Source organism: Phytophthora parasitica (genome assembly GCF_000247585.1).
Source record: "Phytophthora parasitica INRA-310 unplaced genomic scaffold supercont2.3, whole genome shotgun sequence".
In the NCBI taxonomy this organism is placed as follows: domain Eukaryota; phylum Oomycota; class Peronosporomycetes; order Peronosporales; family Peronosporaceae; genus Phytophthora; species Phytophthora nicotianae.
The window spans coordinates 2,138,816-2,166,339 of record NW_008648989.1 but is presented as its reverse complement, the minus strand read 5'-3'; the positions used below and the strand labels follow the sequence as shown (position 1 = coordinate 2,166,339).

General features: G+C 46.0%; 13 protein-coding genes across 13 annotated transcripts; 6 read left to right on the top strand and 7 right to left on the bottom strand.

Moving 5' to 3' along the window:
* Window positions 1–3,360: 3,360 nt before the first annotated feature.
* On the top strand, window positions 3,361–4,170 carry PPTG_01859 (hypothetical protein; the record flags this gene model as incomplete). Its single annotated transcript, XM_008895253.1, has 2 exons — window positions 3,361–3,672; window positions 4,093–4,170. 2 exons carry the CDS (start codon window positions 3,361–3,363, stop codon window positions 4,168–4,170), a joined length of 390 nt encoding a protein of 129 aa, XP_008893501.1.
* Window positions 4,171–4,289: 119 nt separating this feature from the next.
* Window positions 4,290–4,502, bottom strand: PPTG_21129 (hypothetical protein; the record flags this gene model as incomplete). The annotated part of the gene is made up of 1 exon (XM_008895582.1): window positions 4,290–4,502. The coding sequence occupies one exon, from the start codon at window positions 4,500–4,502 to the stop codon at window positions 4,290–4,292; it is 213 nt and encodes a 70-aa protein (XP_008893830.1).
* Window positions 4,503–4,536: 34 nt separating this feature from the next.
* PPTG_01858 (hypothetical protein) lies at window positions 4,537–4,877 on the bottom strand (the record flags this gene model as incomplete). Its single annotated transcript, XM_008895252.1, has 2 exons — window positions 4,537–4,691; window positions 4,733–4,877. The coding sequence occupies 2 exons, from the start codon at window positions 4,875–4,877 to the stop codon at window positions 4,537–4,539; spliced, it is 300 nt and encodes a 99-aa protein (XP_008893500.1).
* A 1,194-nt stretch (window positions 4,878–6,071) lies between these two features.
* Window positions 6,072–6,326, top strand: PPTG_21128 (hypothetical protein; the record flags this gene model as incomplete). The annotated part of the gene is made up of 2 exons (XM_008895581.1): window positions 6,072–6,180; window positions 6,277–6,326. 2 exons carry the CDS (start codon window positions 6,072–6,074, stop codon window positions 6,324–6,326), a joined length of 159 nt encoding a protein of 52 aa, XP_008893829.1.
* A 642-nt stretch (window positions 6,327–6,968) lies between these two features.
* On the top strand, window positions 6,969–8,009 carry PPTG_01857 (hypothetical protein; the record flags this gene model as incomplete). Its single annotated transcript, XM_008895251.1, has 1 exon — window positions 6,969–8,009. One exon carries the CDS (start codon window positions 6,969–6,971, stop codon window positions 7,704–7,706), a length of 738 nt encoding a protein of 245 aa, XP_008893499.1. The 3' UTR covers window positions 7,707–8,009.
* A 1,080-nt stretch (window positions 8,010–9,089) lies between these two features.
* PPTG_21127 (hypothetical protein) lies at window positions 9,090–9,518 on the top strand (the record flags this gene model as incomplete). The annotated part of the gene is made up of 2 exons (XM_008895580.1): window positions 9,090–9,226; window positions 9,512–9,518. 2 exons carry the CDS (start codon window positions 9,090–9,092, stop codon window positions 9,516–9,518), a joined length of 144 nt encoding a protein of 47 aa, XP_008893828.1.
* A 3,253-nt stretch (window positions 9,519–12,771) lies between these two features.
* PPTG_01856 (hypothetical protein) lies at window positions 12,772–14,258 on the bottom strand (the record flags this gene model as incomplete). Its single annotated transcript, XM_008895250.1, has 2 exons — window positions 12,772–13,799; window positions 13,940–14,258. The coding sequence occupies 2 exons, from the start codon at window positions 14,256–14,258 to the stop codon at window positions 12,772–12,774; spliced, it is 1,347 nt and encodes a 448-aa protein (XP_008893498.1).
* A 384-nt stretch (window positions 14,259–14,642) lies between these two features.
* Window positions 14,643–16,012, bottom strand: PPTG_01855 (hypothetical protein; the record flags this gene model as incomplete). The annotated part of the gene is made up of 2 exons (XM_008895249.1): window positions 14,643–15,100; window positions 15,196–16,012. The coding sequence occupies 2 exons, from the start codon at window positions 16,010–16,012 to the stop codon at window positions 14,643–14,645; spliced, it is 1,275 nt and encodes a 424-aa protein (XP_008893497.1).
* Window positions 16,013–16,372: 360 nt separating this feature from the next.
* PPTG_01854 (hypothetical protein) lies at window positions 16,373–18,034 on the bottom strand (the record flags this gene model as incomplete). Its single annotated transcript, XM_008895248.1, has 1 exon — window positions 16,373–18,034. One exon carries the CDS (start codon window positions 18,032–18,034, stop codon window positions 16,373–16,375), a length of 1,662 nt encoding a protein of 553 aa, XP_008893496.1.
* Window positions 18,035–20,422: 2,388 nt separating this feature from the next.
* PPTG_21126 (hypothetical protein) lies at window positions 20,423–20,638 on the bottom strand (the record flags this gene model as incomplete). The annotated part of the gene is made up of 1 exon (XM_008895579.1): window positions 20,423–20,638. The coding sequence occupies one exon, from the start codon at window positions 20,636–20,638 to the stop codon at window positions 20,423–20,425; it is 216 nt and encodes a 71-aa protein (XP_008893827.1).
* Window positions 20,639–21,386: 748 nt separating this feature from the next.
* On the bottom strand, window positions 21,387–21,836 carry PPTG_01853 (hypothetical protein; the record flags this gene model as incomplete). The annotated part of the gene is made up of 1 exon (XM_008895247.1): window positions 21,387–21,836. The coding sequence occupies one exon, from the start codon at window positions 21,834–21,836 to the stop codon at window positions 21,387–21,389; it is 450 nt and encodes a 149-aa protein (XP_008893495.1).
* Window positions 21,837–22,619: 783 nt separating this feature from the next.
* Window positions 22,620–23,314, top strand: PPTG_01852 (hypothetical protein; the record flags this gene model as incomplete). Its single annotated transcript, XM_008895246.1, has 3 exons — window positions 22,620–22,787; window positions 22,863–22,927; window positions 22,990–23,314. The coding sequence occupies 3 exons, from the start codon at window positions 22,620–22,622 to the stop codon at window positions 23,312–23,314; spliced, it is 558 nt and encodes a 185-aa protein (XP_008893494.1).
* Window positions 23,315–25,892: 2,578 nt separating this feature from the next.
* Window positions 25,893–26,454, top strand: PPTG_21125 (hypothetical protein; the record flags this gene model as incomplete). The annotated part of the gene is made up of 2 exons (XM_008895578.1): window positions 25,893–25,931; window positions 26,302–26,454. 2 exons carry the CDS (start codon window positions 25,893–25,895, stop codon window positions 26,452–26,454), a joined length of 192 nt encoding a protein of 63 aa, XP_008893826.1.
* Between the last annotated feature and the right edge of the window lie 1,070 nt (window positions 26,455–27,524).

Sequence of the window (27,524 nt, the reverse complement as noted above, 5' to 3'; positions counted from 1 at the left end):
TGTTTTTGGAATCGTGGCAGCAAGACCGAACATGCCGTGGCACGCGTCTCCAAATCGATATCGGCAACTAAGTTTCGCAACTTGGTAGACAACATATAATCAATTTAACCCCAAACTAGCGTATACTTTTATACTGAGGAACCCAAAATTACTCAGGTAACTAGAAACTTGGAAATAACTCCTGTAGACTTCAATGTTACTCTTACATAAGACTATTACGGGATACAGTAGTCGAACCCAATGCAGTGAGGCATCCCTCGCGAAATTACTTACATTTAAATGATTTATGCTTTTTTGGAGTAGGAATCCTTATTCTAATCGGGTATATCGTACTTAAATAATTGATTCCCGTTGCACAAAAATTGCAAATTAGATGCCTGTGGCTTTTGGCAGTTAAGTACAACATCATAAATAAAATACGGAAAATGAAAGTACGTTGTTACGACAGCTGAAAAAAAAAAACTCACGAGGAATGTACAATCAATATATAAACTTTACAATTCACTCAATTAATGATATTACGGTTGCAAAAGTGTTTATCTGGTTGTTCTTTTCTAAAAACAAATACTGGCAATGATTATAGGCTCTAACCGTTTTGGTTGTTTGGGTGAATCATATTTTATAAGAGGTCTAGTCCTAGTATATCTTTTGATTTGTGGCGATATACCTTTTTTTATTTAAGGTAGTATCTACGGCGTTGGTGGTCCTGTGCGTTTGTTCTCACTCTAGTCGAAATTCTTCCTGAAGCCATTAGACGACAAGATAGAATAACTAAAGTATAATAGCATCACTTTGATTATGACACAACAATGACTCTTCATGTGCCTACCTCGTAGAGGTTACGCTCAGTTTCAACCCCAAAAGCAAGCCTCTCCATAGAAGAGCCTATATTTACCCAGGTTGGGAGGACATTCGTCAATACCGAACAACAAATAGTTGTTGTGAGTACTACAGTAATAATCAAACAGAAATCTAGTTTAAAAACCAGAACTTTCCAGTGTAGCCATAACAAACCCGAGCGGGGTGCCCGTGAATCAGGGACCTTGGTATTTGCGTTCGCGAGCATAGTGACGAGCTCCCCAGCGGACTGACTCGTTACACTCTCCAGTACATGTTTTTTTCTATTACAGGGGCGTTATATTTAGTTACTTTTCTATAGCAGCCGGATAAACATCGAGACCATCAATCAAAGTGACCGTTTCTCTTATTTGTTCTGAAGATGTACACCGTCGTAGATTCGCCGCCTCTCTTGCAAGGAAGTGTTGTAGCGGATCCGATCGGTTTTCGCTGCTCTTAGCAATAGTTTCATAGGTTGCACCCATTGGACTGCAAAAAACAATGTCTAGTGGATAGTTTGCTGTTAACGTGGGAGTATCAGCTTGCGTGGGGACCGAGATTCTCCTAGGTTGTACGTCCAAGCTTTCTACTTGTAGGAGCACCTTGTACATATTTTCAAGGTGGGAAATGGCGTAATTTTATAATTTTATTAAGCATATGGTTATGAATTCTTTCCCAACACCTCTGACCAGCGTGGTACATCCACAGCCAGAAAGGCGGTCGGCAAACTGCCAAATTCCTTCATATCCCCTTTTCTCGGCATTTGATTAGTATATTCCGTCTTAATTAAAGCAGGCTCACGAAGCTACAACTAAAGTCGTGGCTAGCACGGGGAAGAATTGCATTGTATAATAATAGTACACGTTGAACCAAGTTATAGTAAGAAGTGTTTCTTGTGTACACTAATAGTATAGGTTGAACCCATTGTAAGCGTTTCTTATTTACACTGCAAGTATTTAAAACACACACACACACACACAACTATAGTTTTCATTCATAGCCGCCTAAGACAAAACCAAAAAAAAAATTTTTTTTCATGGTCCCAGCCAGATTGAACCACTGGACAATACTCTATTTGATGAAGTAGCAAAAAAAAAAACAATTTTTCTCTCCTGGTGTACATATAGTGATAGCAGCGATTCCGTAGCATCCAAAATCGTTTTTGGAAGTTTGAAAGAATAAATCTGATAGAGCGGGAGATACCACAAATATGCCTTTGTCCATACGATCTGCAACCGACTTACATGTTTTTCTTTTGCAGCCTCATCTCTGCATGAAGTCGATTATGGCTAAGTTTGGTGTAGTTCATCGTAAGACAACCACGAACAAGTTAGTTAGAGTAGTTTTTCTAAACTCAATCTCATTTACTTTCGAATTTTACTTCTACTATTCACACAAACTACCAAGCCTCGCTCCCATCGACTCCCGATACCTTAAATTCTCAGTGACCCTATAATTCACTACCGCCACTTCGACACGTTATAGAGAAGAATAAACACGTTCCTATAAAACGAAAATGACGTGAATCCCCTCTGCAATTGGCGATGAAATGTACTCATTACCAGAGATCGGATAGATGTCCAACGACCATAAAATACAGATATGAGTTTTTTTCGCGCCGAAAGAGGAGTATGTCGCCGAAAAATAATCGAAGAGAGATGACCTATATATTGCTGCGATTGAGGCTCTACCTTTACAATTTAGCAACGACACAAATTATTTTAGTCGTGAGTCCAAAAATAAATCAACAATAATCTCTGACGGCAGTATGCGTTTGTTCCGCTGAGTTATAATAACCAGGCACGAGCCGGAAGACTGCAGCATTCCGAGTTCTAGATTATGCATCATTAATAGCATTAGTTTTGGATATATTTGGCTGCTATAGCAAATATCTGAGTATATGACGTATAATACGACTATCATCGAAGAACAGTATAGTACTATTCATTTTTTTTTATTAACTTCTTGCGCTGACGGAAAACGATCTGTAATTTGTATCGGCCAGTTGCATGTAGTACCAGTAGTAGTAAAAAATAGTCGGAGAGCTTTTGAGGAAGCTCGCGAACGAGTTAAAACAAAAAAAGAAAAAAAAAACTCGTCCGCGATATCCCAATGCAATGGGTTGTCCAAGGGTAAGTAACGGTTGCGCAAACGTTGTGCACTTTATTCTCCTAATGAATAAGTGAAATATTACTAAATGGTGAGGTAGCGAACTTGCAATATCCTATCCATGCTCACATACAAGATCAAAATCAAAACGATGTGATGTCTTATAGGACATTACGTGTTTCAAATAATATACGGCAACGGCGTTGAGGTCATCCCGTGGGGGCCGCGGCATAAGCATTCTTGTACTCGAGATGTGAGCAAGCGTCATTAGTGGTTGTCAGAGTTAATGTTCAGAAGGTTTTTCAGAACATAAAATTTACCAATGACTGATCGTTAACTCTGACAACCCCATTCAGTTCAGATCTCCAGAAGTCAGGCACACCTCTCAGCGTTTTTCAAAACGCTTTTGGCACCATGCCAAGAATCTCAAACCGGGAGCGGCTTCGGCGAGAAATTACCACCAGCTTAGCACTCTCAGAGCCGCCGTTGATCAAGCTCGGTGCGTCGGCACGTACTCATCTACAAGAAGCCAGTGATGATGACGACGAGACCGACATGTTACTGGAGCTACACTACGTAGTAGAGACGTCTCGCTACACCATTCCTAGGAACCGCCGAGGCCTTCGATCCTCACAAGTGCCTCACTACCTCTACGACTTGCCATCGGACAAGTTCCTGTCAAATTTTCGAGCATCAAGGCCTGCGATCTTTGATATCGTAGGCCTGGTACAGACGAATTCTGTTTTCTAAAGTCCTGTCAGCAAGATAAAAAAGCGCCCGTAGAGGTTCATTTGATGGTCGCAATTAAGTATTTTGGATGCTATGGAAATGATGCCTCTCGGGACAGTCTAGATGCATTTTTTTTGGAATTCCAGGAGGGACCATTTACAGGTTTATTGATCGCGTTGTGGATGCATTAGTGGAGTTAAAGTCAAAATCTATTATTTGGTCTGGACAAAAAGAACGTCGTGAAATATCTTCTAGAATATTTGGCGTCTCAAAGTTCCCTAGTTGCGTGGGAATTATTGATGGTACCCTTTTGCCACTAGCAGCAAAACCACACATTTGTGGAAGGGACTATTTCTCTCGGAAGTCAACGTACGCCATAAATGCACTAATTATTTGTGATGATAACGCAAAAATTAGATACAGGTTAGCTGGGTGGCCGGGATCTGCCCACGACAACCGCGTGTGGAAAAACCCAAAGATTTTTCTCAACAGTGACAAGTATTTTGGGTCCCAGGAGTATTTGAGCGGGTCTGCGCACTTATAAGCTCCAACTGCGCCTTGGCTTGATTTTCTTCTCGACTCTATCGCTTTTCCTCAAGTTGAAGACGCTTTTCTTAAAGTTCCAGCAGCTTAGCGTTTGCTTGTTCTCTCGCGTGCTGACTCTTTTCACGAAGCCTCGTTAGAGCTGACAGCGAGTCCCCCTGTTGACGCTTGTTACTTGTGCTCTTAGCAATGCTTATCGGCTGCTTGTTCTTCCCTTTGCTCTTCGTTATTTCGTCCAGGTCATCGGTCGTTTGGCTGGGCCGAGTTGACTGGCGATCGTCCATCACTGGTGTCAGCTCGTAGTAATAAGGACATCGTTTAGAGGGCAGATCGAATGGACGTCTCATCCGTGACGCCTTGTCCCGTATTGGCCAGCCAGTCCACAGCCGTACGGTACTTCAACTCCAGCTTTTGGATCTTGTCGCGTACATCGGCAGGTTTCCTATGGCGTATGCCAGCGTCGATAAGCTTACCTATAATTGTGCCACACAGCGCCTCTTTTGTCAAACCCGACGCTCAATCCCCCCCTTCCACTTAGTATAATTTCCTTCAGTGGTGAGCCAGTCCAGCAAGATCTTCATTGAGCTAAGGCCTCCATTCACGCCGTCGCGGTCCCATAGCACCTTCTTCTTCGCTGCAGGGCTGCTGCTGGTGGCCATGGTAGGAAATCGGTAAGCCACTTTGCAAATAAGTGGTCCACAAACCTTTTCAGAAAGCCAACTAAAGACCAAAAGCTCCGGTATCGCTATCTAAATTTCAGATATATTTTAGCCAATGAAGCTGCTTCAACTAGTAATTATCTCATCTGAAATTCTATCTGAAAGCAACTCTGACAACCACTATTATGGAGTTTGGGAGCCTTTTTGCAACATTTTTTTTAGCTTTCCCACGGCTTTGCCTGGACATTATTGCTGCGGTTCCTATCGTGTTAGCTATACGAAGATCGAATTGTACCACGCTACCTTATTAACATGACGCGGGCGCAAGTACGAAGCAGTTTTAAAAATCCGACTTTGTGAGCATCCTCTTAAAAGAGTACATGCTGCTACTTTTAGTGGGAAAATCAGAAGTTTTGTTGTTGCATTGCATGTCGTGGGTGTCTTGATTACCAGTCCAAAACGTGTGTATTTCCCGATTATCATTGTATTCGAGAAAAGCTCTTGTGACCAAAACCTTTACTTCACCAAAGAAGGGGTATTTGGTTGTGCAGTACCCAACTCGCCTAGTGACCTAATAAACCAAGAGGTCCGATTAAATGGCGCTCGCTAGGCAGTGGACTGTAGCCAATGGGCACAAAGGAAAGTATACATTTTTTTTTGATTAGACTATTTCATACAATACTAGCAGTCAATGGCAGACTAATCACTGTAAACTATCGGATAAAAAGAACGTACTAGTATTCTTCTCAGAATGCCTGTATATACCTATTACTGCAGTTACTGGATCTCTATCGCGCGACTTGCTGTCTAGAGCAAATATTTATTAATGAGAGATGAATAGAGACACTTTCGTCGCTACCTATGCTGCCTCCTACAAACTCCTTCGCGACACTCTACACTAACATCTACCCCGTAATCATCATGCATCATGATCAGCCGCGTGATCCAGTATCTTCGTAATATCGTCCGCGTAAACCGTCACCGTCGTCAACGACCTCTGCCGATACGATCGAGCTACTATCGTCAACTCAGTAACAATTTCTGTTAAAGGCTATCGGTGTTGTACTTTTGATTTGTCAGCGCATGGGTTCAACTTAGGGAGAATTCTAGCACTCGATGCACCTAAAAACATCCTACTGTGGCGACTTTGTCTACAGTTGTACTTGGTTTTAGCCGGCAAGGAATATCTTGTCGATGCCCATCGTTCGCCACACCCCGGTGCCTTTGAGCACAAGAGGACCTTTGTACGGTGAAGAATTCAATGCTGCCCACATGGGGACAAACCAAAATGGCGAACGTGACGGTAGGTTAAATCTGCAGGAAGGTCTGATCTGGGTTTTGGCCCAGACACTGAATCATGATTCCGCTATATAACCCCGTAGGGGCTGTTATTTTGCAGCTGTGCGTCGAGCGTCGTACACGGACATCAATAACAAGCAGATTCGCTAACCGCCATGCTTTGTTGAACGCATGGAGTGTCGTCATCCGTCCCAAAATCTGATTCACGTAAACACGTATATCTATATATTGGTGCGTTTCGAAGAATATAAAAAACTAACGTGAAAAAAAAGATTTTTAGTAATAGGATTTCGTGGTTATGCATTTTAAAACCAATAGAAAATCTGATATTGAAGAGTAATTATGCACATAAAAGGGCGTCGAATATTGACATCAGCATCCAAAATGACCGGGTTTTAGACCAAAAAATAGTTTTAACGTTTTTTTCAGTTTGATTCGCGATTATACGTATATTACCAATCCATACGTATATCAGGCATGGGCAAATTGGGCACTCGGTACACAAAACAATGCCAAAATATCTTATTTTCCTTTCAGAATGCCAATTTGAAACCAAGCATGTTCTACAAAATAACATCGTAGTATAGTAATAACTGGTGGGCCATACGGCTGCAATGGAACCTCCATGTTGCCTGCGTATTTTTCGCAGATAGCTTATCCAGAAAAAGTTATCGGTTGACTGCATCACTCATTCAGCGTTAGTTTGAGCCGTCCTAGGTCGCCACTGTGGTGCGGTGACTTTGTTGTCTTATTCAATAATTTGCGTTCGTTCCAACAACCTATTGCAACAACATGCACGTGCTACGTCTCATGTTGGCTATTGTGGTCGCCTTGATTTCTATTAACAACGGTGTCGCAATCGCTGTCAAGACCGCGTCGGAGTCAAACGACTACCCGACGCTCAGAGACAGCATTGCAAGTGGTGAGGCGGATTCAGAGGAAAGAAAAGGAAGAGGAGGTGGTGGAGGTGGGCGTGGAGGCGGTGGGCGTGGGGGAGTAGCGTATCGACCAGTAGCAGGAGGACATGGGGGATATGCAGAAGATGGAGAGGATGAAGTTATTACTTTGCCACCCGGTACTTACGAGGGTCCGGAATTCGGAGGTCTCCATGGCGATCCCTTCACAGATGCGGCCTTGATTAAGTCTGGACAAAAAGTGCTGTCTATCAACCTTCGTGCGGGGGAACGCGTCGATGCCGTCATCCTCACCATCGTGAATCCGTCTGGGGAAGAGAGTACCTTATACCATGGTGGTGATGGTGGTGACTTGGAAACCCCTCTAGCGTTAGCTGAAGGTGAATACATCACTGTCATGGAGGCACATGCGGGTACACATAAAGGTCGTACGCGTGTCAAGTACATCAAGTTCACCACCAATAAGGGGAATTTTATCGAAGGCGGCACACCGACGCACAAGATTGGAACGGATACTGCGAAAGAAGGGTATCAGTTGGGTGGTTTTGATGGCAGAAGCGGTGACGAGCTTGACTTGGTCAGTGCCATATGGACAAGCATTCAGCCGGTCGGATAGTGCGAAGCACTCCGCGTGAAGAAACGATAACTACAGAAGGGAATAAAAGCCGACCGAAAAGGGACGTATAGATTTGACCTATCGGCTCGTACCTCAATATTCACACTGATAAGGCCATGTATTCACCCGAAGGCAAATTACGAGTTTGACTTGAAAGAGTGTGGCCGCGTCGAAACCACTCAACTCAATTAAGATGTTTTTTTTACAATGTTCCCCGCAAGTGCTGGCTACGGTAATAATGACAAATTTGACAGGAGTAGATAAGAACCGAAGTAGTACTAAGAGAATGGATGGTTATGATGCGAACTATGTAGACTAGTTGGTTGTACAGGCTGTGGACGTACCAGCGCCATAGTGTGCATGTAGTAGCATATACAATTTAAATCGAGAACTCATCATCGTGTTGACACGTTGGGTCACTATCGTGGGCTGTGATGATGGGGTACAGTACTGTACCTACATATTATTCAGGTACAGTACTGCACCCTCGGACCTTTCCTTAACTTTAAGATAATGTTCCTTATGCCAAGTATCCTCGGGTTTCTGAAACCTGATGTGTCTGCAAATCCTATAAGATCCACCCTCGGAAAACAAAATGCATTACTGTACTTCATGTCTGATTTCTTGATTTGCTTTAAATTGCTATAAACTTATCGTAGAAAACCACAATTTTCAACATTTTGTAGCGTACTGTTTAACATAGACTGACTCAGTAATCCGTACTGGATATTGCGTTTCTTCGTTTCAGGACCAAGAGCGAAGTTTGTTAAAATTCCTTTGTCGATCATAAATTTGAGCACAGTAAATACCCGCTACAAGACATTTAAGGTGGCAGTGGTTTGTATTTTAATTCGCTCTAGAAGACGAGATGTCGAAGCTCCAAGGTTGCTCGAAGCGCCTTGGTTGGGGATATTGGCTTAACTTTTCGTACGAGCAACAGTTTTTTTGTGGAATCGATTGAAGTCAAGAGAAGGCTGTCGCATAATTGTATCGTGTAACCACCGTAAACATGTAGAATAAACTATAAGATGCGGTGGTCCAAGCTATGAGCTGATGGACAAGCGGCTGACAGTAGTGCTAGTAGCACGGCTTGCGGTGCTGCGAGCGTACGCGGGTCTAACGTTTAAGGTAATCTACGATATCTCAGTGGTTTGGTCGCTGTACAGACTACTGACACGGTCTTACTACATATCGAGTACAACCACCACCTTAGAGCATCAATGCCAACTGTTGACTGAACTACCCACCTGTCCATTGGACAGCAATATGTGAGCAAGGCCACTGAGTTTTAAGATGGTTTTCAAGCCAATTTGGCGTCTGTGCACAAGGCAAATAGTGCTGAGGTCGACAAAGCTTATTTTTGAGATCACGGAGCCCACTAACATGCTGGACGTGAAGATGACGATCTTCCAGGAGGAACGGCATATTGTCACACGTGCCAACTTCGTACTGCCAAGCCGTTACGGCTGTGGCAACTATGCGCAGAAATGTTCTGTTCCTCGCGCGGTTGAATGCGTGCGGTATTGCCATTAAGTACGTCTGCAGGTCCGAGCAAGCGCAGGGTTTACGGTCAGTACGTATACAGCTCGGAGCATGCACTTGATTTCAAGCCGCGAATCTCCAGCGATCCACTTGGATCGCGGTGGTTGAAATTTGAGCTCTTAATAACTGCACTAGAATTAATTTGAAGATTTCAATGTGTGTTCTCTAGAAAAGAATTCACGGGGATCCGGTTTTCCACGCCTAGTTCATGTATGATACGATAAGCGTACCCTCTTTATATTAATTGGCTTGCAATTATTTAGTGAATGAATTCAAAAAAAAATTGATACCCTTACAAACACTTGAAAACGCACGTCTTCGTAAACTAAATGGTCGGATTGTCCAAAAATATTATACATTACTGCTCAAAAGTGAGAGTCATTGGTAGTGTGCGAGTAACAAATACCTCTAATCATTTTTACCTGCATTGCTTTTGAACCTCCCACATGAATGGTAGCGACAGTCTATCTTCGTGCAACATGCAACTGCAAGTTATTTATATGTAGTTATTTATTGATTGTGTTCGTTGTGGGCTAAATACCACGATGCTGCTTAAAACATAGGGTACTTAAGTAATCCACAATGATGACCAAGACCCACTTACATATCGAGATCTCTATTTGTGATACAACCACGTGCACTCACTCGGCTAGTTGTGCCAAGATATTCATTGTAGATGCTTGTCGTATGTCACGCTCAGAAGAAAGTTCAAAGACACTCGAAGGAAGCTGGCACTTCCTGTAAGCCTTGTCGCCGAGTGTATTGAGCTTGTCGACTAGCTGTCAAAAATGAAACTGAGAAAACTAAAGCATGTACTTCGACTTGCTCCCCACACTACCATCACCAGCGTCCTAGTGATGGTGTTCAATTCATACTTCAACATGTACCAGCTTGAGTAGACGAACAGTTGTAGATAACAGCAGGCAATTCTGATAAGCGACTTTGACTTAACAAAAGAAGCTCAGCTTCAACCCCATTTCTCGTTGAGCTACATCTACATGGCTGACTGCAACCACATGATGCTGATCAACCTTGCTGTCGCACTCGACTGCATTGCGTGGGCTCGGTTGGGTTTTAAACCACGCCCCACTACAATGCTGTGGACCAGGTACCAGACCTTGCGTTCTTGCCAATGTCGAAGCTCCAATTATCTTATCAGCTCGACGAACTTCTGCGGTTGAATGCGCGTTAAGGTCTTCTAGGGAGGACCTGAAGGGTCGTAGTAGTTCGTTCTCGTTCGTATACTATACTCCTCAGCACTTGATTGTTAAAGTGGGAAGTGAAGCGACTGCACGGTCAGAGAACCTGCACCATTGGAAAGAGCGGATTTCGACAGAAGGAGGTCTCAAGTATAATGTTGCACTATTGGTCCTATCCAGACACTTGATGAGGCATTTGCCCATAGCCCACGCACAAGAGATTGTGGTCGACATTTGAGCTGATGCGAGGCTCCAAAGCCACGCATTGGAGGTTGAAGCTCACCACAGATCCCAGGACTGTTCGTACTATGCCCTTTGCTATAGAAACAGGTCGAAAAAAAACGCAGTTAAAGGCAACAGCGTAGCACAGTTAATAGGAATAGGAGATAAACCAAAGCAAAAAGGGACAGTGTAACATGACTTCTTGCCCACAAATGGAGCACGCTTTAGATCCTCCGTGGTGTAATTTACCATGGTCGTGCGCGGTTCTATATTTTTTGTTAAAATTTCAGAACCTCTTCGTGCGCAGCACGACTTTGTTATTATAGTGGAGCAGTAAAAAAAAAGTTCAAAATATACAAACAATAATTGCTTTATTGATCCCCTGCTAGAAATTGTGAATTATTGTATATCTCCAACGCTCGAGGGAACCTTTTCCGAATTGCACAAAAATAGATTAACAAAATAAGCAAACTGGTATTCCTGCGTATGTATAGTTGCTTTACTGGAGGTAGAAATTTTACCCGATTGCGAGCTCATGTATCTCGTTGATCTGTCTACTTTACTCCCGCAGAGGCTCAGCTATTAGGCGCCCATTTAACCGAACGACATGACTTGAGGTTCTTCATTCAAGATAATCGTTCGGTACCACCACCAGCACATGGATCTGACCATCGTCCGGGTGAAACCTCTCTCCAAAGTGCATGGCGTTCCGGATCCATCGTGTCGCCCTCATCTCCTCGAAGCCTTGCAGCTGTCCATTTGCATCGAGCTCTACGGCCGTTACGCCAGTAGCGTCCAGCCATACGCTGTCCTTCTTCGCAAGGAAAAGATGGAGTTTGCGAGCTATCCCAGTGACCGTCCAGGGCTTCTCCTCCTTGATCGCATCCTTCAGGTAACCCACCGACTCATTCGCATCGATATTCACAAAGAACAAGCAAATAATATTATACCGGTCGCCAATATATAATACCAGACAATTTCTTGATCTCCTGTGCGCTGGGATTTCCAAGAAAACACTTTTTTCCCATCAAATCAATACAGTTCAACACTCACATCAAAAGAGATTTTCATTCCAGCGCCTGCATTTCCGGTTTTCCGCATGAGTTACCGTAAGATTACTCGTATTGTGGTGAAGCGTTGTCTTCCCGCTAACACGTTACACTATGTCATGCGGTCCATTGATGAATACTTGACTTCGTTCCTGTGTCACGAGGTCTTCACTGCTGCTTGTGGGGAAGGAGCATCACGATGCACTCTTGAGTTCTTACTTCACAGAATTGCAGCACCGGATTGGAAGGAAGCGGTCCAAGCAGTTGTGCGGGGTGGTCATGTGCACGTGCTTCATTGGATGACAGAGCGTTCCGACGATCGTGGTCCATGGAAAAAGGATTTCACCGATGTGTTGGCAATTGCTGTTACATAAGGGAATATTGACGTCGTCAAGTGGTTGTACAAGAGAGGGGTGGACTGGCACACGTTGTGGGACAAGCTTGAAGGGGTCGATTACGTCAAGGATAGCTTCTTGTATACTCACTGCGCGTCGGATGCGCTGGAATTGGCAGTAGAACACGGACATTTGGAAGTGGCACAGTGGATTTATAACACAAGTTCGGACAGCTGTATCCGCTGGAGTAAGTCAATGGAACGTCCTGTTGCGAATGGACATCTCGCCATTGCACAGTGGCTGTATACCGTCAGTGTAGTAGCTTTAGTATGAATTTAGCTGCTAGAAATAAGCATCTAGAAATGCTGGAGTGGTTTCCAGCTATCTCTTCGTTGGGGCAGTTTACATATTCATTATGCCCTCCACTCCAGGGTGTGGCGTGGCGGGTTAGCGTTGGCGAGAGAGATCCAAAATGAGGGACGGCCCTTTGAAGAGCTCGTCCTCGTCCGTATTCTATCTATGGTACTACAGGATAGGGAAAAGAAGGTTTCATCCTTGCCGCATTCTCCGACCGTCCGAAACCACCCATTTCCAGATATCTCTTCGTTGGGGCAGTTTACATATTCATTATGCCCTCCACTCCAGGGTGTGGTGTGGCGGATACCCCCAGAGACTTCATCCGTCACTTGGTACGACCTTGGACTGCAGACTGCACTCTTTAGCACATTCTCGTGGACATTTCTGCAGAGCCTTTTGCACTGAGCACTGGGTAGGCCTCGAAAGCATTGGAAAGCCATCTCCCCATCAGCTTGATAAGGAGGCGATCCGTCCCCAAGTTGAGCAAGGCCGTTGCACCTCTGATCCGCACTGAGTGAGTTGAGAAGCGCGAGGGTTCAAATCCCAGTCTTGCTGCCGCTCTTCGTATCACCGTCGCTACTTCGTCCGCAGTGATACCGCCGTTCTGTAGTGATAGCGCTGGGGCATCCGCTGCCGTCTTGAATGCGCGTGCTCCTCGGTGAATCCATCTCGCTACTCGAACTGGGCAAAGTATTTTGTCGCCGGACTTGTGGTGGTAGCGCACTTCCTCTCTTCCAAACTGGTTATTCTTTGCTCCTTTTAGTTTTAAACCCACCATGGTTGTCTTGCGGGTAGTCGTCGGCTGGCACATATCGTCGACAAACGTTATAGCTGACAGACGGACGATATATCTATGGACTTTGTTCCCAATAAACAAGTATTCCGACCTTCTCAACATGAAAAAATATCCGAGTAAAAGGCCACCCCACAATAATTGGTTGCGCGGAAGTGAGAGGTTCATGTCGGAAAAGATAATTCGAAACATACGCGCAGTCAAGGGCTGTTGCTTGGTGACCGGGTTAGTAAATCGACGAATTTCACGGAGAAGAATCGCGTGACTGGCATTAACTCCGGGATCGTATCCTGCTAAGTTCCGGTGGTGCCAACGGATCGCGCAGAGCTTGCCGCATATTGTCGAGTAGGAATTACCCGTATTAGCACGATTCATGCCGAACTGCCACAGATAGACTGCGTATGCGCCAAGCTGCATCGTGTTGTGGCTGACGTCGGCCTCCGTCAGCCATGGGTCGAAATTCATCATGCCGCACCACCTGACCCATTGAGACCACGCCGCGCTGTACTTAGGGCGTGTCGACTGCGCTAGAGCTCCTGCTCGCAATAACGCTCCCAGAGACGCGAGAGATTTCGCCAGTCGTCCGGGATTTGCACCTGTTACCAGGATGAAGACAAACGAGAAAAGGTTAGTGCATGTGAAGAGGACTGCCACATTCTGCTGCCTGCATCCGCCATCTCGTTCTTGACTCCAGCCACATGCGATGCCGTCGCGAAAAATCCATGTTGCACCTCACAGAGACTGACGATACGAAGCAGCATTTGCGCGAAGGGATTCCTGCTAAACCTCTTGTTGCTCCAGGCTACAGCCGACATGTTATCAATCCAGAACTTCACGTGCGACTCGGGATCCTCGTCGCCGCTCGTCCACGAACTTCCCCAAATCAAAGCAGCATATACGACACTCATTAGTTCTCTAACATTGATACCGAATTCGTTGTTACCACTCTGATTGAATTCTCGAATCAGCTCCCGTTGAGCGTGGTCGAATTCAAGCTGGAAGAACTGCTTATGTGCCGGAAAAAGTGCGCAGAGACCTCGATCACTGGCATCCATTTGAACATGATAATTGGGGGCAGACCGCGATGCAAATTGAACCAACGGGATAGATTGAGCCTTCCTCGCTGCAAAATAAGCTCAAACCACCGTAAATCCTCTGTAACATCTTGCGAGATCGAAGTTGACCCGAAGCGTGGCGACAAACGAGCCTGCTCCGCTATTCGCTGAAAGAATGACGCTGCCGGCCGGATACAGGTCACCACGTGTCTGAGGCTGCCCACGAGCTTATTCAACTTCGTTCTGGTCGTTCGTTCGCAGCCGATAAGTTCTTGAACCCGTGTCAGTGCCTTCCTAATCTTTTCTGGTGGCATGGAAACCGTCAGTGTCTTGAGATTCCAGTTGAGCCCAAGAGCTTTTCCTTCTTTGAACCAAGAAGAAAACTTATTTCTCGTTGCACGCCGACGCTCCTAAAACAGTCGTCATTGAGGCCCGCAGAGCAAGATCCGCCTCGAAAAGACGGGAGCCAACGTCGGCTTCGATTGCGATGTGGTCATCGCACCATGCTTTAGCATCGAATACCTTAGCACACGTTGGTTGGTCTGGCCACATTGGAGCTGCACATGCGTATAAGTGATTTATCGCTGCACCAGCCACCCAGTACGACGATGGCGAGTTTTCCCACCCAAACGGGCAATATAGGTCGATCACAAGAATTCCCAGCTCCGGAATTGTCCCCGCAAAACGTCCAACGACCTCAGCAGCAATTGGAATGTGGCGGAAAGCGCCGTTGACATCCCCTGTAATCATATGTTGCTGGTCTGGGTGTTTCGAAGCTACATCCAAGACGCGGTTGGCAATTGCTACTGCTGCATCATAAGAAATAGTGATTTCGCCCTCCTCTGCCGTATTATCATTGACGCTCCTTTCGGGTAAGACAAATCGTGTATGAGGCGAGTTTCCTTCGACAAGTCGACGTCACCCTTCTGGACCGCACCAAATGGGCTACAAGTGAAGTCTTCCAGAATACTTAGAAGGTCAATATCGAGGATAACGTATCGTTTTGTGTCTTGACCGGTTCTGAGACTTTTGATGATGCTGTTCAAAGCACGCAGAGTGGAACCATGGTTCTTTGGAGGGGAGGACTGTTTAGGGAATGGCGATTTCGACTTCGGTTTTACACCGTGGTGAACGATATTCGACCATTTGCTCTTGTGGTCGTAGGAATTCCAGGACGGGTTCCACGATGAGATCTCCAGAGCCTTGTTTGGTCTTGAGTCGAAGTTGGTTTCGCCACGAAGGAGACGAACAAATTCAGGAAGTGGCATCCTTGAGCGGCGAATAAACTCACTGTACACACGTTGTTTTTCTCTGTCAAGAAGGTGCCTTTCCTGCCCATTGACATGTTCAGCTGCGGGACATGGATATGGGGGTAAAAGTCCATGTTGACGAAGTGCTTTGTTAAACGTTTCAAATACCGAGGCCTTCCAATGGTCCTCTACTCGTTTGCGTGCTTGCAGCGTTTTGTCCGACACACGCTGACGCTGTAGTAAAAAGGTTTCCAACGGGAGTCTGCTGACACCCTCATCGACATTACGGGAGGAATCTTCACCGTTTTCTGACTTTTGGGACTCGCACAAATGGGAGGAGGTGCCACCGCCTTTATGTGGAGTAGTGGACGAGCACAGCTCTAATGAAATTGCGTCGTGAGAGACGTCGTCATTCATGTTCATGGCAATTCTTGGTATAAAACTGGCGGGATCTCCAGCCACTGAACGTGCTGCAGATTGATCTCCAGTCGTAATGGGGGCCATGTCGACATTAGGGCGTATTCACCGTCATTCGAGGTCTGCTGCTAAGCCGCCGTACGTCTTCTCGATGTACTGTTTAACTACGTCCTCCAAGACTGCGGGTTTGAAGTGGACGCGACCGTCAACTCGGCATTTACCATTCCAGCCACGACAGCCTTCTCGTGAAAGGTACCTCATATAAACCGCCTTCCCACCTTGTTTGGGCAGTGCCTTAAGGACCTCCAGCGGTACTGGTCCCCTAGCTGGTCGTTTCGAATAGCTTCCTGTCGTACTGGTTGCCGACGGCTGTTCACCGGTCCTTCTTCGTGTCACCGCTGTATTGGCTTCAGCGAGAGCTGCTTCGACGTCTTGGCGAAGGATCATTTAGTTTACGCGCAAGAAGGCTTCGTGTGAGGTGCTGAATTGTGTTTTAATCTCAGCCGCCAAGGTGATTGCGCCGTCCGCGATGTGAACTCGGAATAATTCGACTCTTTCATCTATCCACTCGACTAACTCCGTTAGAGCTCGCCTCGTGTTCGGCATTTCGCGCACACGTAGCTCCACCAAAAATTTTAAAACATGAGTGAAGAGGTCTTGAACCACGGGCTGGTAGAGTTGATTAGCCACATTTGCAAGCACTTCCACTGCTCCAACTATCATCGAGAACTCTGATACCGAAGAAGGAGCTAGCAGCGAATTCTTGCGAGAAAAATTACTCATATCGTACCGACGGACAGAGTCTCGTTTCTCCCTCTCGGTCACACGCATGAAGTGCATGATCGATCGTCCGCGCGTTCCGAAGTCCCAACTGAAGAGGCCGCGCAACACAGCAGGGTGTGGAAAGAAGCCGTATCGATTCCAATGAATCTTTACATGCTCAATGAATTGTTGCGGGGTCATGTAAGAAAAGTTACCGTGTACGAGCGTTTGGTGAATTCTGCTTTGGGTTCCCGAGGGCCGAAATTGACTGTTGTCCTCAGACACTGGTCTTGGCGCCAGACTTATCAAACTAGAGCGCTCCACCGCGGCGCCTACTCGTCTGAGTGAGATAAGCTGGTCGATATACGCTTGTAAGGCTTGGTCTGCTTGACAGCGCAGGCGAAGCTCGTGCAGTCGATCTTCGGCCTCTACCGCGTGTGGGCTGTCTCCAGTTCGACGTCGCTTCCGTGGTGGCTCGTCCGTAGTCTCGTTGCGTCGTGTTGTTATCGGGTTGGGTACTTGCTGCACCTCGTCGTCTTCGGAGTCGCTCAAACCGTCGTTTAATGACTCGTTCAGCTCCAATTGGGTAGGCGTATTAACCACGTCAGTAACCGAATCTACTGCCGTGAATATTGAATCATTGAGTACCAGCCCCGCGGGTGGCGGGCGATTGCCATCCTTATAGAATACGTGATCCAGAATGTGTTTCACACTTACGTGACATAGCTTGGAGTTGGTAATATCAAAGATTGGCAGGATGGCAGCCTCGCTGACGGGTTTTACACGAGCGTCCACTACTAACTCGTCGACGTTCCGCACTGCGATTTGATCCGCACCGTTAAACTTCTTATACACCTTTTCGTGGATTTGTTTCAGCTCTCTCGGCATGACAGCACTGGTACCGCACGAAGCACACGGTCTAAGTGCGTAAATTTCCACGGACACGTCCTGGAGGTTGTCGGCCTGGTAAGGAACGGTCTCCGTCGAGTCACCAAAGTTTACATCGACAGTTCCCTCCTGGCGATGAGTAGACCACTCGTACCCAGTCACCAGTCCGTACGCCCAGACTCTGACGCCCCCCAGTGGCACTCGGGTTGTGCATATCGCACTTCCAACGAAAGTGCCTGGTCCTTGAAGAGCTTCCGCCTCGCTCACCTCACGTTCGGTGATGTCTGCGAGTGTTACCTCGCTAACTTGAATCTTCTCATTTGCCCATCGTCCGCTTAGCACGAGGTTGATCTTCACCTTCCCACGGCGAGACGCCACTCCTTCCAGCTTGCCATAACTGTATCCTAGGACATCGAAAGTGCCTGGACGTAGGTAGTAAAAGCTCCCCGCTGTGCTCATTACAGTTGACCGTGGAGTGTGTCTGAAAGAAACGAAACGAACTGAGTTGGTTCTTGAGGCTGTTAGCGTTGGCGAGAGAGATCCAAAATGAGGGACGGCCCTTTGAAGAGCTCGTCCTCGTCCGTATTCTATCTATTGTACTACAGGATAGGGAAAGAAGGTTTCATCCTTGTCGCATTCTCCGACCGCCTGAAACCACCCATTGCAACCGAAAGATCTTGTGAAATGTACGAAGACAGCAATGGAAGGAGCAGCTCAAAGCGGTAATCTGGATATTGTAAAATGGCTACAGCGAACACGAAACGGAAATTGCACTGTGAGAACTTTGCACCTCGCTGCGAGCGGTGGGCATCTCAAAGTCGTCGAGTGGCTTTATCAAAACTTCCCCTGCTATGATTACGCTCTACCCGCTAGTTATTCCGCTGCTAAAGGAGGGTACTTGGATGTATTACAGTGGTTGCATGTACGTTTACCAAGTACGTTTAGCGAATATGATATGGACGGAGCTGCAACTAATGGCCATTTAAATGTTATCAAGTGGCTGCATGAACATCGAAGCGAAGGGTGTACACACATGGCACCGTTCCACGCAGCACGACATGGTCACTTAGAAGTTATTCAGTGGCTTCATGCACACTACCCAGATAAATTCGTCCGACAGGCCATGGACCAAGCGGCTGGAAACGGGCACCTTCACATTGTCAGATGGTTTCATGAAAATTGTCGTGAAGGTTGCACCGCATATGCAATGTACTTAGCTGCCCGCAATGGCCACCTGAACGTGATGTTGTACTTACTGGAGCACAGAAGTGAAGGGTTTCCTAGTAATGTCATGACAGCTGCACATAATTTTGAAGTGCAATGCTTGTTCAGCTCGAGGCGTCCGTTGTCACTGAAGACAGACCGGAGCCACAGGGTCCATGAACCGATGATAGTGTTGCAGTCAGCTTACAACAAGCGACCCGCTTTCGTGAAGGATTGTTTGAGATGCCTCGCACAAATTGCAACTTGTGAAGGCAATATCGAGATTTTGGATTGGCTGAATCAGTTGGGACTTGAATTGCGTACAACGATCCCCATCCGCGATGCTGTCGCTAGAGGTGACGTACAGCTGTTGCATGGTTTTATTCAAACCAATTCGAACTACAAGACCCCGATCTGCTCGAGTTGGCGGTCCAAAAAGGCCAGCTCGATGCTGCTCGGTGGCTCTCAAAACGTGGATTCAAGATAACTTCTCTAAACCTGATAGAGGAAGCTGGAAGAAATGATAACGTGCCCTTGCTGCGCTGGCTCGTAGAACATGGACCACCTCTCGATTTCGACGCGGCACTTGTATTGACAGGCAAGTATCATCATGTAGAGATCGTTCCGATGGTGTCTGAGTCTGTACGGGTGCTACTCGTGCGTGAGGCACTGCAGAGCAGCAACTGAAAGTTAGTGTGGCATATTCTTGCTACGAGTATGTAAGCCAGGGCATATGTGGCCGTGCTTTCTGGCTTACATGCAGTAATCTTATATAACTACCATATGCGAGTTATAAGCTTCTCCCTCAGCATACCCAGGAACGTCGGAGTATCTATTTATATGCAGCGTACCTCGCGTGACGCTATGCGGCTTTCAGTTTTAAAATTGGGGGCAACATGAAATTTGAACGTGCATTTAAGTACAATATGTAGAACATTTTAGTTTTGTTTAAGTACGATATGTGGGCCACATTCAATATGAACATTAAAAAAATTTCTGGCCGATTGGGGTTGCCTTCGCTATGCTCCGCAGCCAGTAAATTGGTGTATTTGCATCTTATGTATTAAACCTAGCCTCGGACGGACTTACAGGCACCGAGCTAGTTGATGGTAGTAGATTAATGTCAAGAGGAATAATCTGCAAGGTATACATTTCTTGAGTGGTTTTGATTCCCTAAATACAAAGTCTACAGTAGTTTTGGGTTAGAATGACTCGCTCCTAAAACTCTGAAAATTAAATCCAAGAGAATACAAATAGCGTAAAATCTAGATGATTCTCAAAAAAAAAAAAAAAAAAAAAAAGATGTTCCTGGTTAAATCACTAATACGGGAAGACCGAGTTTTCTCGATTTCCTACTGTTCGATGTCTACTGTCAGAAGCCTGGTTTAAACTCTTGAGTCAGCTGGGTAAGCGTGTGTTCGCTGACAAACGACGTGGCTGCCAAGAGCTGGATGAACATTGTCGCGTTTAATGAAGGCAGAGGGACTCGGAATATATTTCATCCGTCCTGCCACGGCCCGCCTCCTTTGAGTGTATCTAGAGTCATGAGAAAAATCATTTGGTGTAAAGTCAGAACGCTTTTATCTTTTCGCGTTGTAGTTAGCTATAATAAAGTCGCGAATAGACTGCAACAGTTCGTTGAACTCACGCGTGATGAATATTAGTCATGTCTTCGATTTCAGCAGAGCCATCAATGGCCCGCGACGTGTCGAAAATTGATGTGTCAGTTTCCTCACGGTCGACTAAGTAAGGGCGAGTTGTCGGATATTGGCTCCGGTCTTGTTCGCGCTCAATGCGCTTATCGTTGATCATCGACAGGACAGATTCCACGTTGTCACGTGCATCTTGATCACACTTCATTGGAGCTCTACGAAATGAGCAGCACGCCTCATAGCAGATTGACTTGGTCTTGTATGTGACCCTGGCAAAGGTAAGGTAAATCACTATATGAGGTAATTTTCTGCTGCTGGTTCGAGAGAGCCTCTCCGATTTTAGCCGCATCAAGCCCCTGCGCGATGTAATCGTGGCGTTTTGTCAAGAGCTGGTGGGCGGCCGCGTTGTTGCGATCAAGCATGACGGACAGTGTAGTCAGCTTCTGCGCCGTCCGCTGCTCTTGAATAAACAGCTTCTGCCCGTTCCAGGTGTCTTCCTACACAGCTGCAACTTCCGTTGTCTCCGCCTCCAGTAGTGAACTCACGCATTCAAGAATATCCGACGACTGCGAGCTCTTTCGACGTTTCCGGTATACGTCCTGCTTTGACGACTATCCTTCCTTGGTCGAGTCATCGTCATCACCAGCATAAATATTCGCAGCGCTGAACCCTCGGCCATCTCCTCAATGATTGCCCCATTGATCAAGGTAGTACACGTCTGCTCGTCCGCCGCAGAAATCCCAAAAGTCATTACTTCCCTGCCCTGACACCTTTGATTTGGCCTCCGCGCTGGCAAAGTTGTCGCTAACATCCTTCCACATCCGCTTTAGCTTTGCAGCAGAGTGAACCATTGCGAAGGATGCATCAATGTCCTCAAACATCGATTCCGAAGAGATCACTTTGTTAAACTCACTAGAGTCATCTCCAAACGCCACAGAAACGTCTGTCCAAAATGATCAGCCCCCTTGATCAATCTCCTCGCGCGAGAGTTGATTTCCGGTGGCGAGAAATGCCTCGAAGAAGTGGTCTGAGAACACCACGTTCAGCAATCTGAACATGCAGCCCTTGGTGCGTTTGTATTCCACGCCACCCCCGCCTTTTGTTTGCTGCTGCTGACGCAGCAGCAAAGCCTCAACACTACCCTTGTTGGCGTCCCAGGCGTCGAGGATCATGGCGCGGTCGACCTTCTTGGTGTTCTTGACGACGTTCAGCTTGCGGGCCGTGCACTCCAACTTGAGCTGGTCCAGGCTCCATTCGCTGTAATCCTCCGACGTTGGCGGGTTCACAGGACGCTTCAGCGCCGTCAGGTTGATCGTCACGGTCCACTTAGAGCTCACTGTGGCTGCCGTTTTGCTAGCAGCAGCGGCAGCGACGTCGTCTGCCTTGCGCTTGGCATCGCGCGCCATGTTGCTTTGTAGTACAGGCTACGCATGTATGTACTTAGCCAGCCAGCTCCACCTACATGTTGTAGTTGGGGAATCAAATCCTGAACAGTATCCAGAGTATAGACAATGCTGTATACGGCATATCGACACTCAAGATGACAAGATACTCCGTTACGCGTCCTGTGTTGACATGGCTCGCGTCCAACCATTGGGGCCAAGGCAATTAGGACCATGTAGACTACAATAGTTATTCACTTTGCTATTTACCTGCAAATACACTAGGCCAAACTTCCTGGGAGCTCCGCCGGCTCCCCCAACCGTGTCTTTACTTTTCGCTGGACACTACATGCTTGTTTTTTTTTGGCGGCAACGTTGAAGTTTTTCTCAGATCGCGACCCGATCAAGAACGGCTCGGATCGCAGAGTGAACCCATTTTGCCTCAGCGCCCCGACGCCCCGGTTCGCGATCCCGGTTAAGTCCTGCCCTTAGCTCCAAGCAGATACGCAAGCGCATTGAGTTTGTCATTTCATTCGTGGAGAAGGCTGCTGGTATGATTTTTGATTTGTTGTGGAATTTTGTATTAATTCTAACAAAGTTTTATATTTATGTAGGAGGAAGCTGCAGGTTTAACTCAATGAAAGACACGATTCATATTGATGAGAAATGGTTTTACATTTCGAAATAACGTATTTCCTATTATGTGACCGACAACGAGGAGGTTCTGTATATTGCTGTCCCAAATTTCAAGCATATCGTGTGCTGTTGGGCGTCCTAGGTACGACGTTCATACGCGCAAGTTGTTTTATGGCAAACTGGTTGATTGGCCATTTGTGGAGCTGGTGGAGGCTAAACGCTCGTTCGAGAACCGTCCCGCTGTTACGCCTGAGCTTAAGTGCCTCTCGATTACCAAGACGACTTACAAAACATTTCTCATCTAAGAGGTCATTCCCGCAATTACGGCCAAGTGGCCAGGTAAGTCATTATTGTAAAACAAAAACTACAGTTATATTGTTCTAACTTGAATATTATCCTGTTTTTTTTGTTTAGGATCTAAAAGGGTCATGGTACAGCGAGATAATGCAAAGCCACACACGAGTGCATACTCTGAGGCAGTGAAAACAGCTTGTTATTCTGGCGGTTGGAAGATCAGCTTCGTAAACTAACCGCCACGCAGCCCCGATTTCAATGTATTGGATCTGGGTTTTTTCTCAAGCATCCAAGCTCTTCAGTATCAGAAACGCGCGTACGACGTGGAGCAGTTTGTTGCAGCAGTCGTGTCGGCATATTCAGAGCGCGACTCGGTAAAATTGAACAAGTGTTTCCTAACGCTACACTCCGTGCTAGAACAAGCGATGTTAAACCGAGGCGGAAACGAGTACCAGATCCCGCATCTGCGTAAGGACAAGTGGCTGCGCTTAGGTGATTTGCCCCTTTTGCAGCCGTGCTCCAGCGAGGCTGTAGATATCGGCAATGTGGCCATCGACGAGGTCATTGTGTAGACGTGGTAATTCCACAAATCAGCAGTGTTAAAACTCAGTCTAATTCATTACTACTTGGGGATTGGTCGAAAATGTCCTATCAATATGTTAAGACCAATAAAGTACGAAAGTGACCGTGGTTTCAATTCTAGTGTGATTTTGATTGGAGGGATCTTTAATATGTTTGAGGTGTTAAAATGGTACGTTATTGCGTCTTAATTAAAATAGTTCAAACCCGAGGATCATATCTTTCGTATTGATAATGTGGCGTAACGTTTTGTGCAACTCCTCACAATACGCCTTAATCGAGCGATGCTATCTTCATAAGTAGAAGCGTTAAGAATGCGATGCATATAGCCGCCGAAGTACATACCGCGGACATGCTTATCCATGTCTTGTTCTGGTTAATGGGCGTGTGTAATGTGAATAAGCCAACGTTTATAAAAATGCTAAATGTCTTGTGGGACGGAGGTAGTATGTCATTCTTTGATATCTCATACCCGTGGCACAAATCACGTAAAAGACGTGAATATTACTTGTGGTGTCCAAGTGCAACATCATCGGTAAATTGCGGAAGACGAAAGTAATTTAGAATGATGAATGTTGCCCAAAGCTACGCCTAACTAGCAGATATGACGGGGGTTAAGGGGAATAGAGAAAGCGTTAAAACAGGTCTTTGCTCATTAACCTATCTTGTTGCTGTAGCCCGCTTGCATCAAGGTTTGCCGTTCTGTGCCAAAAACGCTTTGTCTCTCTCGATGTTAGAATGTATGTTGATATGGTTGCAACCGAGCGTACGCCGAAAAATTCACTGCAGATTTCTTTGGTGTACGTTGTCATAAACCAACACGAAAATACTCGGACAGCTTTATTTCGTGGAACCATTTGCTTCCAGGCTGAGCTATATTTCTATTGGGAACAAGCACGCAACAACACTTATACGACGTAAAATTACAGTAAATCAGGTTGAGCATCCGGCGCTACTCGTTCTTACTTCAAGGAAGATTTGTACAAACTTCCAAAAAATGTATACTATTCAAAAAGTTTACCTAATATTCTAATTAAGAATATTAGGAGTACAAAAATATAGCAAACATTTAGTTGGTGTGCTGTAAAAATTAAAGGTCAGCGGAGTACCCGTGGAAGTATTTTCTTAGTGTAAGTAGTATTTGTCAATACTAGACTGGCACCATTTACAATTTGTTGCTAGGAATGCAGCAATACCAACAGAAAATTAGAATGAAAATCCAGAGCTGCCCTGTGTAAAACACGGCATTCGTGGATTGAAGCCAATGCGCATGTAGGAAAGTACCAATACAGCTATGTTGATTTGATTAGTCTTTTTCATACAGTACTAGTAGTCAAAGGCAGGCTAATTAGTGTGAACAATCGGACAAAAAAGATAACATACTAGCACAAAGAAATCATTTTCAGTACACATGTAAAACCAATTACCGTAGTTACTGTACCTCGGTTATAGGCTACCTGTGGTGTGCCTTTGATTTGTCAGCGCTTCTGACAAATCGAACGATGACATAGTAATTGGACTCAGTGAAAGAGGGGGTGGGGGGATATCATGAGTTCAACATAGGGAGAATTCCAGCACTCTGGGCCAAAACCCAGATCAGACCTTCCTGCAGATTTAACCTATCGTCACGTTCGCCATTTTGGTTTGTCCCCGTGTGGGCAGCATTGAATTCTTCACCGTACAAAGGTCCTCTTGTGCTCAAAGGCACCGGGGTGTGGCGAACGATTGGAATCGACAAGATATTCCTTGCCGGCCGAAACCAAGTACAACTGTAGACAAAGTCGCCACAGTAGGATGTTTTTAGGTACATCCACTGAATCATGATTCCGTTATATAACCCCGTAAGGGCTGTTATTTTGCAGCTGTGTGTTGAGCGTCGTACACGGACGTCAAGAACAAGCAGATTCGTCAAGCCATGCTTTGCTGAACGCATGGAGCGTCGTCATCCGTCTCAAAATTTGATTCATGTAAACACGTATATACAGGCACGGGCTAATGATCTCCCTACAGAAAAAACAGACATATCCTTTAGTTTTTTTTAATGCCGATTTAGTACTAAGTGAATTTGGCTTGGTGTATAAAGCAGTAAGCATCTTTGTGATCAAACGTTATACTTTTACACATTAACAAATATTGCGTTCAACATAGCAATAACTATGCTAACCCTTCTTACTCTATTACAGCCGGTTGATCAAAGTCTGCAGAGCAACGTACTACCTTGACAGCAGCTCGCCTTCGCCAGAGAAGTTGCTTAATCGACCTCGATGCACTCCCGTAGTCTGTTCACAAGAGCTGAAATCACTTTTGACTGTGTGGGTGCTCGGAATAATGCAAAGCAGGCCGCCCACAAAGGAAGTAAACAATGAAACTCACCGTACACGAACACCTTCTCCCAGGCCTTTTCTAATGCCAGGACAGCTTGATCATGGATATGCAGAGCTGATTCCGTTGATACTATCATATTGCAGCACATGGAGTGGTCTGAGGATTGCTTAACAGTAGAGGAGTGTTATCGGTGCCGAGAAATAATTGCTGCTTCTCACCAGCTCCACGTTCTGGACAAGCGACAAGATGAACAACAAGAGCAAGCAAACAACACTGGGATGGCTGGTAAGGGTTTGCGTACACATGCTTGCCAAACTTGTCTGCCCCTGTCTGGTCACCTTTATGCCTTTGCTCCTCCACAATTAAGCAATCCTCAGACTACTCAACGTGCTGCAACGTGATAGTATCAACGGAATCAGCTCTGCTCATCAAGTTCCGCATCAATATTAAAAACTCCATCTAAACAGCACCGCCGACCTTGCTTGGCCTTTATTCATTGGTTCAAGTGTCATCAACTTTAGAGCAAGACGATCAAAGCCAGATGCCTTCAGCTAACTTTTTCCTTCGTTAATTTTCATCAACCCACGCTTCTTGAGGTTGTTAATAACTTTTTCATAACCCTCGAGAACACGACGCAATTCAGTTTCGATATCAGGATCTAGTTCAGAAAGTTGCCCAGGATAAACGTCAACCAGAGCGCTACGGTACCCCCAAAATGCACGACGCCGACAGAGGCGTCTTAGATGAGGGCCCCAGCTTCTACGCTGTCGTGGTCCCAGACGTGTGCAGGGCTACAGATATGCCCTAAAAAGACGAGAACCGCTGGTTTTGGGAGCGGTATGCGGATCTTCTTAGTATTGCTGTAGATAGTATCAGGATGATGAGGTGCCAGCAACGTTTTCATCGTGTTTACTTTCGACAAATACGTCCGCTTTGCACTTGTTTTCGTCCTCTTTGCCTGAAGGGACTGCGCGACGGCGGCCGAGTCCTCAGCATCTCTCTTTTACCACGATCCATTGTTCTGTGGCGTGGATGAATGGTCGCAGTGCAGTGTGATAATCTTGCTATCACAAACGCCGTGAATCTGTCGTGTATAGTTCGCACAATAGTAAAGACAAGTCTATTTCGTTAGATTCGCACTAGATTTCAATCAACTATGATGTTTCCATATCACAGTCGCCTGGCAAGTGATCATAGCAATATCACAAATGCGATAGATGTCTAGATCACGGCATTAAGGAAAATGCGACTTGGTTTCGAGCACACTTCATTTTCCGAATTGTCATTGTGCGAAAATGCCCTCGCCAGTTACGATTAAACCTTATAGCCAATGAGTTTGCAGTTGCACCTCATGTAAACAGACGACCCTTTCGGCAGTCATATCGCTGTGATTCCCCAATTTATTCCTGTCTACGGGTATTCCTATCCATGAATGGATCACAAAAATGGATCCGCGTACCTTTAGCTCGGAGCAGTACACAAAATTTACTAATGGAGACGATTGATGTAGCTCGTTACTGGCGATTTTCAGCCTGTTTTGTTCTCCTATTGTCTGTTTTGCCTCACCACACCAAGATACCCTCCTCTCTAGGCAGCCAATCCGCCTTACACTCACCAACACTCAACGACTGCTGGACAAATAGGCTACTGTTATGACGATCTTGGGCCTGCCAAACGAAGGAAGCAGTCGTTGGCGGCCTTGACGAAGAGAGTCGAGGTCGGAGGTGATGGCGAGTCGGAGGTGGAGTCGAAGGGGCAGTGTGGCGCTGCAGTCGATGTCTTGCTTGAAGGTCGAGTTGAACAGAAGAGGCAAATTGAGAAGTGATTAATCAGTTAGAGTTGGCGGTGGCAAGCTAGTAGTTGCCGCACAACCAGTAG